Raw genomic sequence first — 15,252 nt, 5'->3', positions numbered from 1 at the left:
AAAATACCTTTTGGATCAAGTTGTCGTGTTTTACAAAAATGAGGAGGTTAAATGTCATCATCTGACCACAAACTGCATCAAATCATGACAATTGAACCCCTCAATTCTTTTAAAACATTATAATATGATTTAAAGATCATTTTTGTTAGGAAATAGTCAAATTAAAATCAAAATTTTGTGAGGAGTAATTTTGGAATATTACATATAAAATTCGTCGCAAAGTACTTAATAGAGTTACAAATAAGATGGAGCAAACCTCAATTGTGATAATCGTTATTTTTAATCTAACATTAGAATAATTATAATGAAAAAATAGAAAAAGCTCGAAAAGCTTATGATTAGAACATTTTGAACTTAAGTTAGCTCGACTCGAGTTTTAAATCGAGCCAGCTCTACTGCTCATCTGCCACCCCTGATGTAAACATAGAAAGCTGGCCTACTCCAAAAGTTTGTTTATGATGTTTGTGCCACTATTTTTAATGAAAGTATTTGCTCCAAAACTAACAACTAATTCAATCAAAGAAGACTTCTAAAGTAGACTTCTAGTTCTAGATTGCATCTTCGAACTCCTAGTGGAGTACCTAAAGTAGGCCTTGTCCCTAGCTCCACACCAACGATTGTACTTCCAATATCCAAAATGTAAGATAAGTACCACCAGATTTCTCATAATACTCCATAATAGTGCATCTTACAGTCCAGTGAGGACATCTTACAAACAGAAAGTCACTACAAAACAAACTTCCTATGTTAATACTCCATCATAGCACTGCATATAATGTGGCTGCATTTGCTGGACGCCAAAACATGTAATAATGACTTAAGACCACACCAAATGCTAAAGAAGTGAGCAAAATTATCAACTCCCTTAAAATGGCAAGCTCTTAGACGTCGAACTCAATGTAAGGGACTTGAAATGATCAGAAGGAACAAAATCATGGGGCAGATTAGCTCTTTTTACCATTCTCTTCATGTTGTTCTGCAAACTCTGTTGGACCAATTGCTTCACTGCCTTCTTCTCTTGGCTCATCATCTCCTCCTCCTCCTCCTCCTCCTCCTTCATTATGTCCTTTGGTTGATTAGTAGGATCCATTGACGATGATGTTGATAGAGCACCACACAGTGGAGCTGAAAGTGTTGCAGTCAAGGATCCTCCTCCACAGTTTCCCAAAACTTGTTTGCCCTTTTCTGCCCTTAAACATTCCAACATCCTAGAAGCCCTCTTTTGTGCCAATGTGCTACCCAGAAGAGTTAATTCCAGTAATTGTGAAACAATTCCTGCCTCGATCATAGCCTGCCTATCTCCATATGATTTGTGAGCCATCACCATTAGAATATAAGATGCCTTCTCTTGGCAACCAGGTGAATCTGTCCAATTGAAAACATCAATAAGAATTGGGAATGCATCTGGTACGGCGCTAATTCCCTTCCTGCCCTCTGCTACCAACACTATATTGCTAAGAATAGAAAGTATCCTTTCACTCATATCCATATCTCCAAGCTTGACCAACAAATGTGGAATGAGATCCGTCTCAAGCATAGCAAACACATTTGAAGGTGAGATGGAAAGATTGTAGAGCGCTCGCAGCGAGTCCTGTTTAGCCTGAGAGCTAACAGTTTCATCCGAATCTTTGAGAGTTTCCACCAAAAATGGGATTGCACCGGAAGAACCAATAATTGGTTTATTAGAGTCCAGGGCACTCAATCCAAGAAAATTGGCCACGACTGCTTCAGCAATGGCCTGACTATGCGCCCCATTTGGAGATTGAATGAGCTTTAGCATTTTATGGACACCACCTGCTTTTACAATGGCCGCTTTGTTCCTGAAGAAACAAAATTTAGATCAAGGTCCAGAACAGAAAGCTGTTGTCCATGGATATCAAAATTAAGGTTACCATAGAGATATCAACATCATAACATTGGGTTCGGGAAGTTATGAAATTGGAAATTAGTGTTCAATACAGCTACATTAATAGAGTATGCAATCTAAGCGAATAACTATATCAGGCTACATGGTAAACACCACACCTTAAGTCGGAGAAGTTCCCTAAATACTGAATCTTCCCAAAACCTCGCTGACATGCAAGTGGAAAGTAAAAACCAAAAGCAAAGAAAGAAACACACATCCTCTACTAAAGATTTAAAATTTCAACAAGAAACAACACAGCAGTAGCTAGGATCCAAGAAGGGAGAGATGAGTGAACTAACGCATCGTTTGTAATGGCGAGATTGAGTAAAGCATAAAGAGCAGCGATCTGAGAGTTAAAGGTGGGATCTTGGGCATCAAGCAAAGCGACAAGTGGGGGAATGACGCCGAGCAGCGCTAGAGTGGTCCTGGCCTGCGGATCATCCCTGGTCAGCCTCCGAATCTCCGCTGCCCCCTCTAACACCACCTCCATTGATCCCTCCTGCTGCAGTTTCTTGGCTACTTTCTTCAGCGCTTCTAGCTCCTGCTCTTTCCTCCTCACCTCCTCTTCATTTTCCCACCACTCGGGTTGCTTCAAAAGCTCCGACAACTTTTCGGATCCGGAACGGTGCTTCGCCTCGGCTTTCTTCCGACAAGGCCTTTGGACACCTCCGCCGCACCGCACCCTGTCAATTATTAAAGACCAGAGCTTCAGGGGACGCTCCAGAACCACCGATCCGGCGTCCTTGCCGTCACACTTGCTCGTTGTTCCCCAAGCCATACCTACATTTATGTACTTTTGCCTACTGAGCGCACCTCACTAGAAGAAAACATGACCTAGCTGTTGCGCTGTTTCCGATGGGAAAGGGCTAGCAGTAGCAGTACTACTGTGAAATGCTTGGGCGTTGGTGAGGAGGATAGACTACAGCAGAGCACAGTACTTACTACTTATACCGAAACCCAAATTAATTCAGCCAAAATGTATGTGCGTTTGGAATTTGTCAACTTATTCTACGCAGATCAGATGTATGAATAATTTATTGTTTGCATACATACATTTTAATGTAGGGAGGGGAGAAGGTGGAGAGAGAGAGAGATTGAGGGTGAGGGGTCGGGCAGACCTGGAGAGCCCCACTCCACAGATCAACAGAGGGGCACGGAGTGGAAAAATTTCAGCAAAATTAGGACAGAGAAGCAAAATACCATTACCATTACCATTGCCATTGCCAGGTCTGTTTATTGCCAAGAGAAAAGGAAATACACTTGAATGTAAATATTATACAATGTACCATAAAATACGATTAGTACTATCTGATTTTAACATTTGTTTTTTTTATTTGAATAATAATATGTATAAAACAAAATCATATCAATGATATCATCATAAAAAAGAAACAAAATCAGATTTATGCGAGCAAAAACTGCACATTAAGGAAGTCTTTGAACTTGAAATTTTTTGGGCCAAATATTTAATAAGCATGATAAAAGGATTAATAAAAAAAATATTAGCACTTTGATAATCAAATCAGTAATTGATTATAAAAAGATAAATTTCAAAGAAGACACTAGCAATGAATGCTTAAAAACAAAATAATAATTTTGTCGAGAAGAATGCTTGGGCATTGAGTTGATAGATACTTGCATTAAGATAATGTTACCATAACTCAAAAGGGAAGTCTGGCTTTTATAGTTGCACCCCCTAGCAAAGGAGGAGGTAGGATCCTAGGAACATGGTTCAATGGTTATTGTAGATAAGTTTCCAAAAATTTGGGAACGTTAGCAGAGATCCCCAAGAAATTCTAGCTGTAAGGGGATAAGCTTCCTAAGTGATATAACCCAAAATTTCAAGGGTAGTTAGGGGCATAAGCAACATCCAACGTTTTGTTCTTGCCATAATCTACATAGGTAAGCTCACTCGCAGAACAAATGGTCACCAGCCATTGTGTGGGGGTGAAAAATACATTTTGTTGCAAGATAAAAGAGTTTGTCCGTGACAGATTGGGAGGAATGACCAACTCAGTTGAATAATCAGCAAACGACAGATTGAGAGGAATGACCAAGCCAGCTGAATAATCAGCAAATGTCTTTGAATCCATCCCTCAGAAGTCCATACTAGTCTGTGAAGGCCATGTTTACTACGGTGGATTAGGCAATATATATAGAGTAATCCTAGTCAGCAGAGCGTTTACTTGCGAATGAGGCGGCCCGTTACTACCTAGAGAAGCCCGGGACGAAGTGGGATTAATTGCCTGATAAGTATCCGGCCAATTAGGGTGGGATTCGCATCCGGACAATATATCCCAGCGTTGAAGATGTGTTGCTTTGACTATAATACCCTCAAACAGCACTTGAAATGACACTGTTGGCCTTGTACACACCCCTACCGCCTTTACTTTGCTCTCACTTTTTCATTTGAAACCATCATCTTCTCCATGTTCTTCAAATTCCCGCTTTAAGGACACGTCTTCCAGGAGGCTATTGGTAGCATCGCCTCGAGGTGAGTTCATCGTCGCCGATGTTCGTCAATACGTTAGTTTGTATCTACATATCTTATTGTTCAATAACTGGGTTGTATGGTATCTCGTCTTCGTTGCCCATTTTTCCTAAATTGGAAATTAATATTTTTTCTTTTTTGGTCTTTTAGGAGGGGTGCAGGAATCATACCCGGAGGTCCCATTTACGTTGTCCCGTGAGTTCTTGCTCGCGAGAATCGTTGTTGTTTGTGGTTCGCACTTTAATCATTCGCGATCTGAAGGTGGGTTTCTTTCAAGCCATTACTTTCTCAGTAGAACATTTCAGCACTTTTGTGCCTTATACTCTTTACCGCCGTCAAATTTTACTTGGGTTGAACATACTATAACATTTACCTAATTAGGTTTGGTCGTTTTAATATAATGGTTACACAGGTATGTGCCTTCGTTGTTCTTACATGTTTACCATATTCGCCCAAACAGTGGGCAATTTGTTTCATGCAATTATGCCTATAATTTTTGGATTCTGTACCTAGGTTATTTACAATATAGCAATGCTCTGCGTTTTATGCTGTTGTTTACCCAATGTTTGGTGATTTTCCATTGTCCTTGCCTTTGTAATCGTCCAAACAATTGCCATTGTGAATAAAAGTTTTTTTCATGTTTAGGATGAGGTCATTTCAAAGAGTTACTTTGGCTTTAATTATTGTACAACAAATCCTCGACGAGCTTACAGTCGCTCTCACTATGTTCACTTATGTTACAAAACACCTGAACGCACATAAACCTTGTCGTCCTCGAATTGGACCTCCGAGATACATAACCAATATTCGGGTACCGGACGAGATTAGTCACCTTCACTGGCTGGTTTCTGTTCATGATGAGTCATGCCTGCGCAACTTATGTATGGACCTTAACGCCTTCGGTCGGCTATTCTATTTGCTCCGATATTCCGGTGGGATTTCTGAAAGCAAATTTTGTACCGTACCAGAGCAAGTCGCCATTTTTCTTAGTTTGTGGCCCATTATAAAAAGATTTGTGTGGTGAAGCATGATTTTCTACGTTCCGGCCGCACGATCCACAAATATTTTCACCGGGTCCTTAGAGCAATAATCAAATGGTAAAACATACACCTAGCTCGATCGACGCCAATTACTGACGATTGCGTGGACCCACACTGGAGATGGTTTAAGGTAGTAGTACACCATATTACCTTTTTTCTTAATTTACAAAAAATTTAAATATGATCAGTTTCAACTTCAATGTGCTTCTTATATATACCTTACATTTGTGATTGTCTTACTCACCGTAGGGTTGTCTCGGGGCGTTGGATGGTACCTTCATTGACGTCCGAGTACCTGAAGTTGAAAAGAGATGGTATCGAACACGCAAAGGCCACGTGGCCGTGAATATACTTGGTGTCTGCAATCCTAATATGCAATTCATATACGTTCTTTCTAGTTGGGAGGGGAACCCAACGGATAGCCGTGTTTTACGTGATGCCGTCCACATACAGGGTGGATTAAGAGTTCCTACAGGTGTTACCTTCAGCTATACCATCTACCTATAGCCCATTCAATTATCACCTTTTCTTCTTCTAAACAATTAATTCACTTTGTAACGTTCGATTACGCATTGTGCAGGGTAGTACTACTTATGTGACAATGGCTACGCGAATGCTGAAGGTTTCTTGACCCCATACAGAGGTGTATGGTATCACCTACGAGAATGGGACAGTGGAGCTGGTGGACCGCAAAATAAACATGAGTTTTTCAACTTAAAGCACTCTTCCGCACGCAATGTCATCGAGTGTACGTTTGGTCTACTGAAAATGCGATGGGAAATTCTAAGGAGTCAATCGTTCTACCCCATTAAGGTGCAAAACCGGATCATCTTGGCTTGTTGCTTGTTGCACAACTTTTTAAGGACCGAAATGCCCGATGATCCGCTGGCCAACGAGTTGCCCAGTCATGGAGATGAAGGTGCGGAGGTTGACGTCCATTGCGTGTGGAACATTGAGAACAACCCCTCATGGAATTCTTGGAGGGATACATTGGCAACGTCTACGTACAATGAGTGGACGAGTCGTATGTGACGTCGTTTGTGGAATATTCTGCCTACATCTTTCATCCTTCATAAAGCTTCTAACATGAAGGATGAAAGATCAATTGTATTGTTCCGTCCGTTTACTGTACCCAGAGTTATGTTGCCCTCTTAGGTTTGGGAGGCGGTTGTGTCAACACGGCATGTTCACATAAATATTACGACCGTGTTAGAGTCTATTGTTCTATTTGTTCTTCTTTGAAAGATCTATGCTAGCACACGAAATTACATTTCTCTTATTTGTTTTTTATGGGATATGGTCTTGCCACATATTTGGACGTTACGTGTATCTGTACATTTATATTTTTTTATATGTTCTCTCATGATATAACACTAAACTGCTATGAGCTTTTTAATATCCACAGAATTTCTTCGGTGCAGGTTGCTGCATTATAAGGTGGTGAATCAACTATACGATTATGGACATGGGATCCGATGAAGGTACCAGCAGGTTGCAACGACGGAGGGAACAGAGATAAGCTATTAAATCGTCGAATGTGGATGATTCTCGAAAAAGAATGTCTAGTAGCAGGACTTAAGAATCTGGTAGTGACAGGCTGAAAATGCGAGAATGGGTTTAGGAATGGTTATCTAACTCAACTAGAGGCGTACATTGCAAAGAGTTTTTCAAATGCTGACATCAATGCTGAACCATATATTACTTCCAAGTTGCATGTATGGAAGAAGCAATATTCGACGCTAACTACCATGCTGACGCGGTCAGGATTGGGTTGGGATGACAACCGGAATATGGTCACGGTGGAAGACGACAATGCTTGGGACGATTACGTGAAGGTATTAAACCACACTTTCAATGATTTTCGAAAATTAAACCAAAACATGTGTTTTACTTATGAACTATTTTCACCTTCCTTTATTTGATGTTGTAGATGGATCCCTACGCAAAGGGAATGCGGTATAAGACATGGCCTTTTTTCAGTGCATGGCGAGAAATATTTGGCAAGGACCGTGTGACGGGTGACCGTAGCGCGGATCCATTCAAGGATGCAAATGATGTTAGAGATGAGGAGATTGCCGACACGTAAGAATGCAACTTACCGAACGCTGAATGGAATCTAGATTAGGTGTAGTCGGGTTGGATGAAGACCCTTTGTGCTCGTTCAATGCAAACGTGGATCCCGTAACGAATTCATCTAGTGCTGCGAAACGGGCGGGTAGCACTTCATCAGGAAAACGCAAGAGAACCGACGCAGGCTTTGAGATTTCAAAGTTGATTGAAATGGTATCTACATTTTGCGAGTCAGCGAACACGCGTTTGGCAACGCTGACGAGGGTCCTTCAAAGCGAATTTGGTCACCCCGAACATCGCGCGATGATCTGGGAACAAGTTAGAGAGCTTGACTTATTTGACGAGAATGAACACCTCATTGTTGCAAACAGACTTGTTAATGACCCAAAGGAAATAGAGCTTTTTCTTGCTTTGTCGAAGGATTCTAGAGTGAAGGCTAGCAGGTAAGATTTAAGGGCAAAACATATTCGAAATGGTGAAGGCTTTACTTTTTGTTCATATTTCTACGTAACAATATGCAAAAATTGCTGCTAATCATACGTATGGCTTAGGTATTGGTTTGGAATGTTTGGTCCATACAACATCGTCATTTTGAAGTGGGTTATTTGTCTGATGGTTAAATATTTCTTCTTCTACTGTATGTCTAATATAATGCATACTTTTTTTCACGTGTTACTTTCGAAATACACATCAAATTATATATGAACGGAAGAAATTGTTGCTTAATATCCTGATATTATGCACGAGCTCGTCTTGCACGTTAGAGACAAACAACATGTCCGCTTCTATAAGGTTCAATATTACAACATACATACAAACTTGATGCCTTAAGCCTCATTAAAAATAGCACAAACTTAATAAAAATTTTAAATGGTCTGCTACAAAAGTACGTACTGTCGAAAACGGCAACTAAAAGATGAACAGAGACCAATCACAAACTACTTCCAACCATTGTCATCTGACCAAAACAAGATGAAATATCCATCCATACTTTTTTACGGAACATGATTACTCGTCCTCCGATTGTGTACGGGGATTGAGTACCTACAAACATTCCTCTTCATGGCACCCGTACGCAGTGCCGTCCTATTCATCATCAGTGGACTCGTACAGTCGTGCAGTGTCTTCACTCGATGAAAGGACGTCGCCTCCCCCGAATATCTCCTTCATCTGATCCCACTTTCGTTCGCCACAATAGTAATATGCCTTGGCAAAAGGTTTTTCCTGCGTTGTACTAGTACGAATATTAAATCAGCATATTGGGTAGACGATTGTATATGTTGTCCATATGAAAAGGTAAAGGTTTGGAATTCACAGACTCATACCCGTATTATTCTGTTCCATTCCTTCCACTTGCCGAGCATCCTGTTCGTGTTCTCATTCCAGGAGATGGATCCATCGGCAAGTACTTTATGGAATGTGTGATACTGAACCCTTAGTACCCGTAATTTTTCTTTGAATAAATACAAGTGCCAGCTTTTTCCGGTGTAACTGTTTACCTCATCTGCAGCGAAGTTGTAGCGAAGGGGAATGTAGCATTCTCCCCTCCTAATAAAAATTTTGTCCTCAAAATTTAACTAACTTACCGGCTTAGGGAATAAATATGGGTATTTCTCTCTCATGTTCTCCTCAACTTCCCAGGTGGCTTCTCTTGGAGAGTGATGACTCCATTTGACCTTCACCATAGGTATTTCTTTATTTCTTAATTTCCATTCTCAACTCCTCTACCTCGACGACCTCTACTCGTCCTCTGCTCGTACCTGCCCGTTGTGAGTTTTCCCCCACACTGCTAAACTCTGAAGTCTGAGATCTTATGAAATTATCCCTCCATGTGGGACAATCCCTCATAATGTGTCCAGGTTGATGGCAACGATAACATACAATTGGTTGAGCTCCTCAACATTCACTAGTGTGTCTCCTACTGCAGTTAGCACAAGAGGGAATAAATCTTCCACTGAACGATCTGGCTGGACCTTGTCTCCCTCCAAATCCAACCGAAGTAGGGCCACCTCTACTCGAAAACACTGAAGGAGACCTACTAGTCTGACCTACTCCTTGGCCTCTAAACCAACCTCTCTGTGAGCCAAAACCCCTAAAGGAATCTACACCACTTTGTCTTGGTGTAGGATTCATGTTATCTATCATTTTCTTTGCGTTTAGCTTTAGTAGAACTCCTTTCATTTGACGTCTCTTTTGCCCTCAGTGCCGCTTCTAGCAGCACACTATAAGTTAGAGGTTTGATTGTTATTTTCTCCCGAATCTCAAGTCTCAACCCCCTTTCAAATCTGTCTCTTCTTAATTCATCGGTACTCACTTCTTCTGTGGCATATTTTGACAATCTCACAAATTGTAGTTCATATTCAGCAACAAATAACTCATTCTGCTTTAATTCAAGGAATTCAACTTTCTTACGATTTCTGTAGACCAGTGGAGTATATTTGTCAGCAAATTCTTTCAAAAAGTCATTCCAAGTCAAAGTGGCAGGTCGGTGCCTGCTCCCTGGGACTGTTTCCCACCAATCTAAGGCATCTTTTTCTAATAAGGACACAACATACCTCAATTTTTGCTCAGAAGTAAACTCGATTCTGTCCAACACCCTTTCCGTATTTCTCAGCCATTCTTCTGCTTCAGCAGGGTCAGTTGTACCGGCAAATACCTTTGCCCCCTGTCTCCTTACTATTTCTTAATTTTTATCAATAACTGCATCATGTGGTTGTGATTGTGGCGATGGAGCCATCCTCTGCATTATTTCTAGGAACTGTTGCATAAAGGGATTTATTTCTGGTTGTGGGGCATTTCTATTTTGGGATTCTAACCCCTGATGTTCTCATCCAGAATCATGACCCTGCACAGACTCTAATGACTCAGTTGGGCCAGCAACGTTGTCCCTTGACGCTTCCATCTTATATGAAATACACACATGTGAGTAGATTCCTAGTATATACCTCACGTATAATATTACATTTCATCTACTATCCCTAGGAAATCTAATCCTTGCTCTGATACCACCTAATGTAGCACCCCCTTTGCTACAAGGGCTATATCTACCCTAAAAGTTATACTTATAGTAATCCCTGTGTTTATAAATATAAATGCACAAAATAATTTAATCCATATGTATACATAACCCCAACGTCATAACAAGCGTAATCAACCTACAATATCATATATGCACATCAAACACCACAAGTAGTCCATCATAAGTAATCTCCACACTTACGTTCTCTCTATACAACAAATTGTGATTTGTACTCTAACTGACAAAAAGGAGAAAACAGCATACTGGCCTGACCTGCCTGAGTATAGCGCATAGACCTATTTTTCAACAGTCAAACACCTCAAAGTCTACTCCTGAAAGAAAATGTCAGCAGAGGAATGAGCTTGCAACTCAGCAAGTAAATAACCAGCCCTATCTATATATGCATATCAAACACAGCCCAAACAAGATAAACAAGCAACACATATGGAATACAATCAATTTAATTCCAACATAATCAGCTTTATTATACCACATGACTATCTCATAATAAGACAATCAACCAAACTCCATTTTTTTTCCTAGTTTGCTTACCAGAAGGTGATATTGTGTTTTTCCCATCAACTCATTCTCACCATTATATAAATTCAAGTGAATCCCCTTGACAGCCGGCTCATCAATCCCATTTCGCATCATAGCTCTTTCAATTCGCATCATAGCTCTTTTATTTCGCATCATAACTCTTTTATATCGCAGCATCACTCTTTTCATATCACATCTTTTTCATATCGCATCAAAGCTCTTTTCATTTCATTTCTTTCTCATATCGCATCAAAGCTCTTTTCATTTCATTTCGCCTTATAGGCTTTTCAACACATCAAGGGGTATTCACGCTACAATATATATTCAATTTCCACCACTTCCTCATTTTCACATATCACCATTTTCGTAAGCAACTAGTAACATAAAATAGTATATCCATATATTCTCATTTTTAGACATCCACAACACATCAAACAACAAATATAATATTTCAATGTATTTTCTCATTCCACGTACACAATATCGTCAATCATTCAAACCATTTCATCACTCATATACTTTCAGATAAATCAATGTCAGCATGAATCAAAAATTCATATAACAATAAAACCACAAATAAAGGGGACATATATAGATAATACTAATTATTTACTTACCTCGACCTTACAACATCTTTATCTATTCAATAGGTAGTGGTTCGGTCTTATCACTTTACCCACGTATCCTATAATGAATTCTACCACATACAGTTAATATATCGAGAATATCGTAATTTCTTTTAAATATAATATTAAATATTATTTGTACAATTTCTATAATTCTTCAGTATTTCATTTCTATCGAAGTACAAATCTTCGTTTTTCCTCTTTATTAACATACCATTTATTAAATATAACTTTCGGTGTATTTATATGAATTTTCTATTAATTTCTCGCTACTATACAATTTAATTACACAATAATACATAGAATTGCGTATTTGGCTAATAATTCTGATTAAATTGTATAGATTAGCTATAGCAATATTCAAATATAATGAATTTAATAATCTAATTAACCAACGATATTATTTTTATATCTGATTTAATATTTAATTCAATAATATTTTAAATAGCCAAACTCGTAAAATATTCCGGTTAAATGATACATCGCTCAATATAAACAGCATTTAATAAATGGACTAATTAAATAATATAATTATATAATTAAATAAAAATTAAAATGATAACCCGTACCTCTGTTCCTTCTTCCCTTTTTTTCCTTTCCGAGATTGTGTGTACACGTGTGTTGTGTGTATTTGTGTGTGTATGTACCAAGAACAACAATAAAAACAAAAAGAAGAAAGAGAGAGAGAGTGAAGCGGTGGGAGGTGGGACCCTCAATTCCCTCTTTCTCTCTCATATATATATATATTATTCACATATATATATACTATTATTATTATTATTTTTATTATTTTATTTATTTAATTTAACTTTTCTCAAAATACCCATTACGTCCTCCCTGAATTTTCTTAATTAATATAAGTTGCCCCCAAATATTATAACGAGCTCCAATTTGACCTGTTCAAGTTTTATTATATTTCAACTATGGCCCATAATTTATTTACTAATTAACTAAATTTCATAAAAAATTATCAATTAATCCCTCAATTATGTATTATAATCTTTGGGGCGTCACAGAAGTTCAACGAGGGGAGATCGCTCTGACGTCGATTTGACTGGTTTCTTCCTCTGGCAGCCATGAACGAGAGGGCATCAACAAACACATCGTCCACATCCTTTGTCCAAGTTCTACTGTAGAGGTATCGTCCCTGTCCCATGGGTCTTTTCCTTCTCGGCATTTCCTCCCGTCGATCGATTAGTAATGAAGAAAAAACGGGCTTGACCTAAGGAAAGAGGGTTGGGGAATTAGGGTTTCGTAGAAGTTGACACAGAAGTTGAAAGAATGCATAGGAGATGTTTACGAAACTTGGAAGGGTGCATTTATAGATAACGAGTCCTAGTACACGCCACAATTTATGGCACCCTGCGCGTGCTTTGTAAATTAAAATTGGTTGAATGCACTTTCGTTGGGTCAGTGGTAGGTTTCACAATTTTTATGCCTTAAATGACTGTGTGTGTTGTCTTGTCTGATATGTGCTACAGTCAACCCCCAATTAAGGCTTTATTACATATACCTTCTGCTACGATTTACAATGGCTATGGAAAAAAAGAAGTCCAGTTTTTAAAATGTAGTGAAAATTTATTTTTTTTGTTACATCTTGCCAGTATAAGTAGATTACATACATGTATTAACTCATTTAATTTGGGTTAAATCCATTTCTTACGTATAATTAGTCATTTAATTTGTTGGCTTATTAATAATAGAAAATCGGCCGACAAAATTATCAAATGAACAACGGATTACAATAGTTTGGCCATGCGCACTTGCAGAAATGTAAAACCACTATTCATTCATATTTTTTAACATAAACTTAAAAAGAAAAATAAAAACAAACGAAATACAGAAGCATGTCGACCGTCATCAGTCAAGGGAAAAAATTTTCAAGTCTCCTTCATTTGCTAACCCAAAAAGAGAAACCTTTATGTCCAACATCGCACACAATACAATCAGCTTTCATCCTTATTGGTAACTAGATCAATCACCTCTGGCTCCTCATCTGGTTTCACCCCAAGAACTGCATGCTGAGTTGTTCGACCCATCAAAACTAAAGTTACCAAGTTCCTCGCTTGTCTCGCTGTACGGCGGGCCAACTCGACCACCAAAGATCTCCTGAAGCTGCTCCCATTTTAGCTCACCGAAGTAGTAATACGCCTTGGCGAAGGGATTCTCCTGCATCTCTTAGTGTTTTGTAAGAGTGCAAATGCACCTGCGTACATAAAAAGTGGGCACAAAATGCAAAGAAAAAATGCCATACCCGTATAATTCTACTCCAATCTTCTTTAGTTCCAAACATCCGGTTGGCCTCTTCATTCCATTTGATATTAGGTTCCTCAAGCAGTTTCCCAAAAGTGTCGTGTCGCAAACCTAACAACCTGAGTCTGAATCTGAAGAAATCGTAAGACCAGGAGCGCCGGGCGCATTCGTTGACAGCATACATTGCGTTTCAGAATGCAGAGTTTAGAGGGCGTAGTGGGTTTGTCTGTGGGCTACCCATTATGGCATGGATGTGCAGGTAGGTACAAAATGCATTGTCCACCTTCTTCGTCCAGGTACGAGTATAAAAATAGCGCGACTAACCCATTTTATATTAACGATGAGGCATTTTCTCAAGTTCGGCACAGACGCCTATGGTTGAAGTGGAAAGAAGGATAAGGATGGTGAATAGGGTATGGGAATAAATGTTCACATCTTTTCAGATTCTGACTGCGAACTGTCCATTTATATAGAAACGGACTTGAAGCCTGTCGTATGCCACCAATAATGTCCACCTTCTCATCATTGCGCGCAGTGATTTGTGAAGGGTGCTTTGGAAACGCGCATTATTTATGGCGTGTTAGTGATATATTTTAGGATAATGCACAATTAACAATGAATACATCACTTCACATTTCAGATACAACATTAACTTTGTATGTGATAGGCTTTTTATACTAAATTATAGATTAAGTTCAACAGGTAAAACACCCAATAAATGATTGGGCTGCTATGTGCACGTTATGCAATAAAAAATAATGATATTTGGCCAATTATAAAGAAATTGAGAAAATAAAATACATATAAATACAATAAAGTTCCAATAGTTGACAAATAGAATTGTAATTGAAAATATCACATAATTACACTACATTAAAAAAAAAACTTTCCGTTAGTTCATTCATTAAAGAAAATTATACAACAGTACAGCCGCCACGATTAATACATGCAGGTAGTCCACAAAACCTATACAACCCATGCAATCATATAGAAAAAAACAATACCACCTACAACTGTCATGAATAAACATTCCTTGCCTGATACACATTAATGCATTTTAGGCCTACTAAAAAGGAAAGTAAAATAACCTTCGAAGGAATGAGAAAATATTGCAAAATACAACATTATTCCAGATAAAATTCCGCAAACTTTTTAATACATAATTATATATAAATATATATAAGTATATGTACATAATATAATAGAAAAAATCCCATGCAAGGAAGACAACCACCTTAGACGACCTTCTTCCTCAAAACCCTTTCACGTAAAACGTCCACACACAACGCACACAAACTTTTGCTGCC

At 38.8% G+C, this 15,252-nt stretch overlaps 1 protein-coding gene across 1 annotated transcript; it reads right to left on the bottom strand.

The window, feature by feature from the left end:
- Positions 632-3,150, bottom strand: LOC105164534 (U-box domain-containing protein 45-like). Its single transcript, XM_011083185.2, has 2 exons — positions 2,206-3,150; positions 632-1,820 (listed from the first exon to the last, which is right to left on the bottom strand). Exons 1-2 carry the CDS (start codon positions 2,682-2,684, stop codon positions 866-868), a joined length of 1,434 nt encoding a protein of 477 aa, XP_011081487.1. The 5' UTR covers positions 2,685-3,150; the 3' UTR covers positions 632-865.

This window comes from Sesamum indicum, linkage group LG6 (genome assembly GCF_000512975.1).
Source record: "Sesamum indicum cultivar Zhongzhi No. 13 linkage group LG6, S_indicum_v1.0, whole genome shotgun sequence".
In the NCBI taxonomy this organism is placed as follows: domain Eukaryota; kingdom Viridiplantae; phylum Streptophyta; class Magnoliopsida; order Lamiales; family Pedaliaceae; genus Sesamum; species Sesamum indicum.
This window is presented reverse-complemented; position numbering and strand designations above follow the sequence as displayed.

What these genes read in the sequence shown, in the direction of transcription:
- LOC105164534 (XM_011083185.2), bottom strand. Translation starts at nt 2,684, where the DNA reads ATGGCTTGGGGAACAACGAGCAAGTGTGACGGCAAGGACGCCGGATCG. An exon ending in CTCGCCATTACAAACGATGC is followed by an intron (nt 1,821 to 2,205) that starts GTTAGTTCACTC and finishes TTGTTTCTTCAG; the next exon opens with GAACAAAGCGGCCATTGTAA.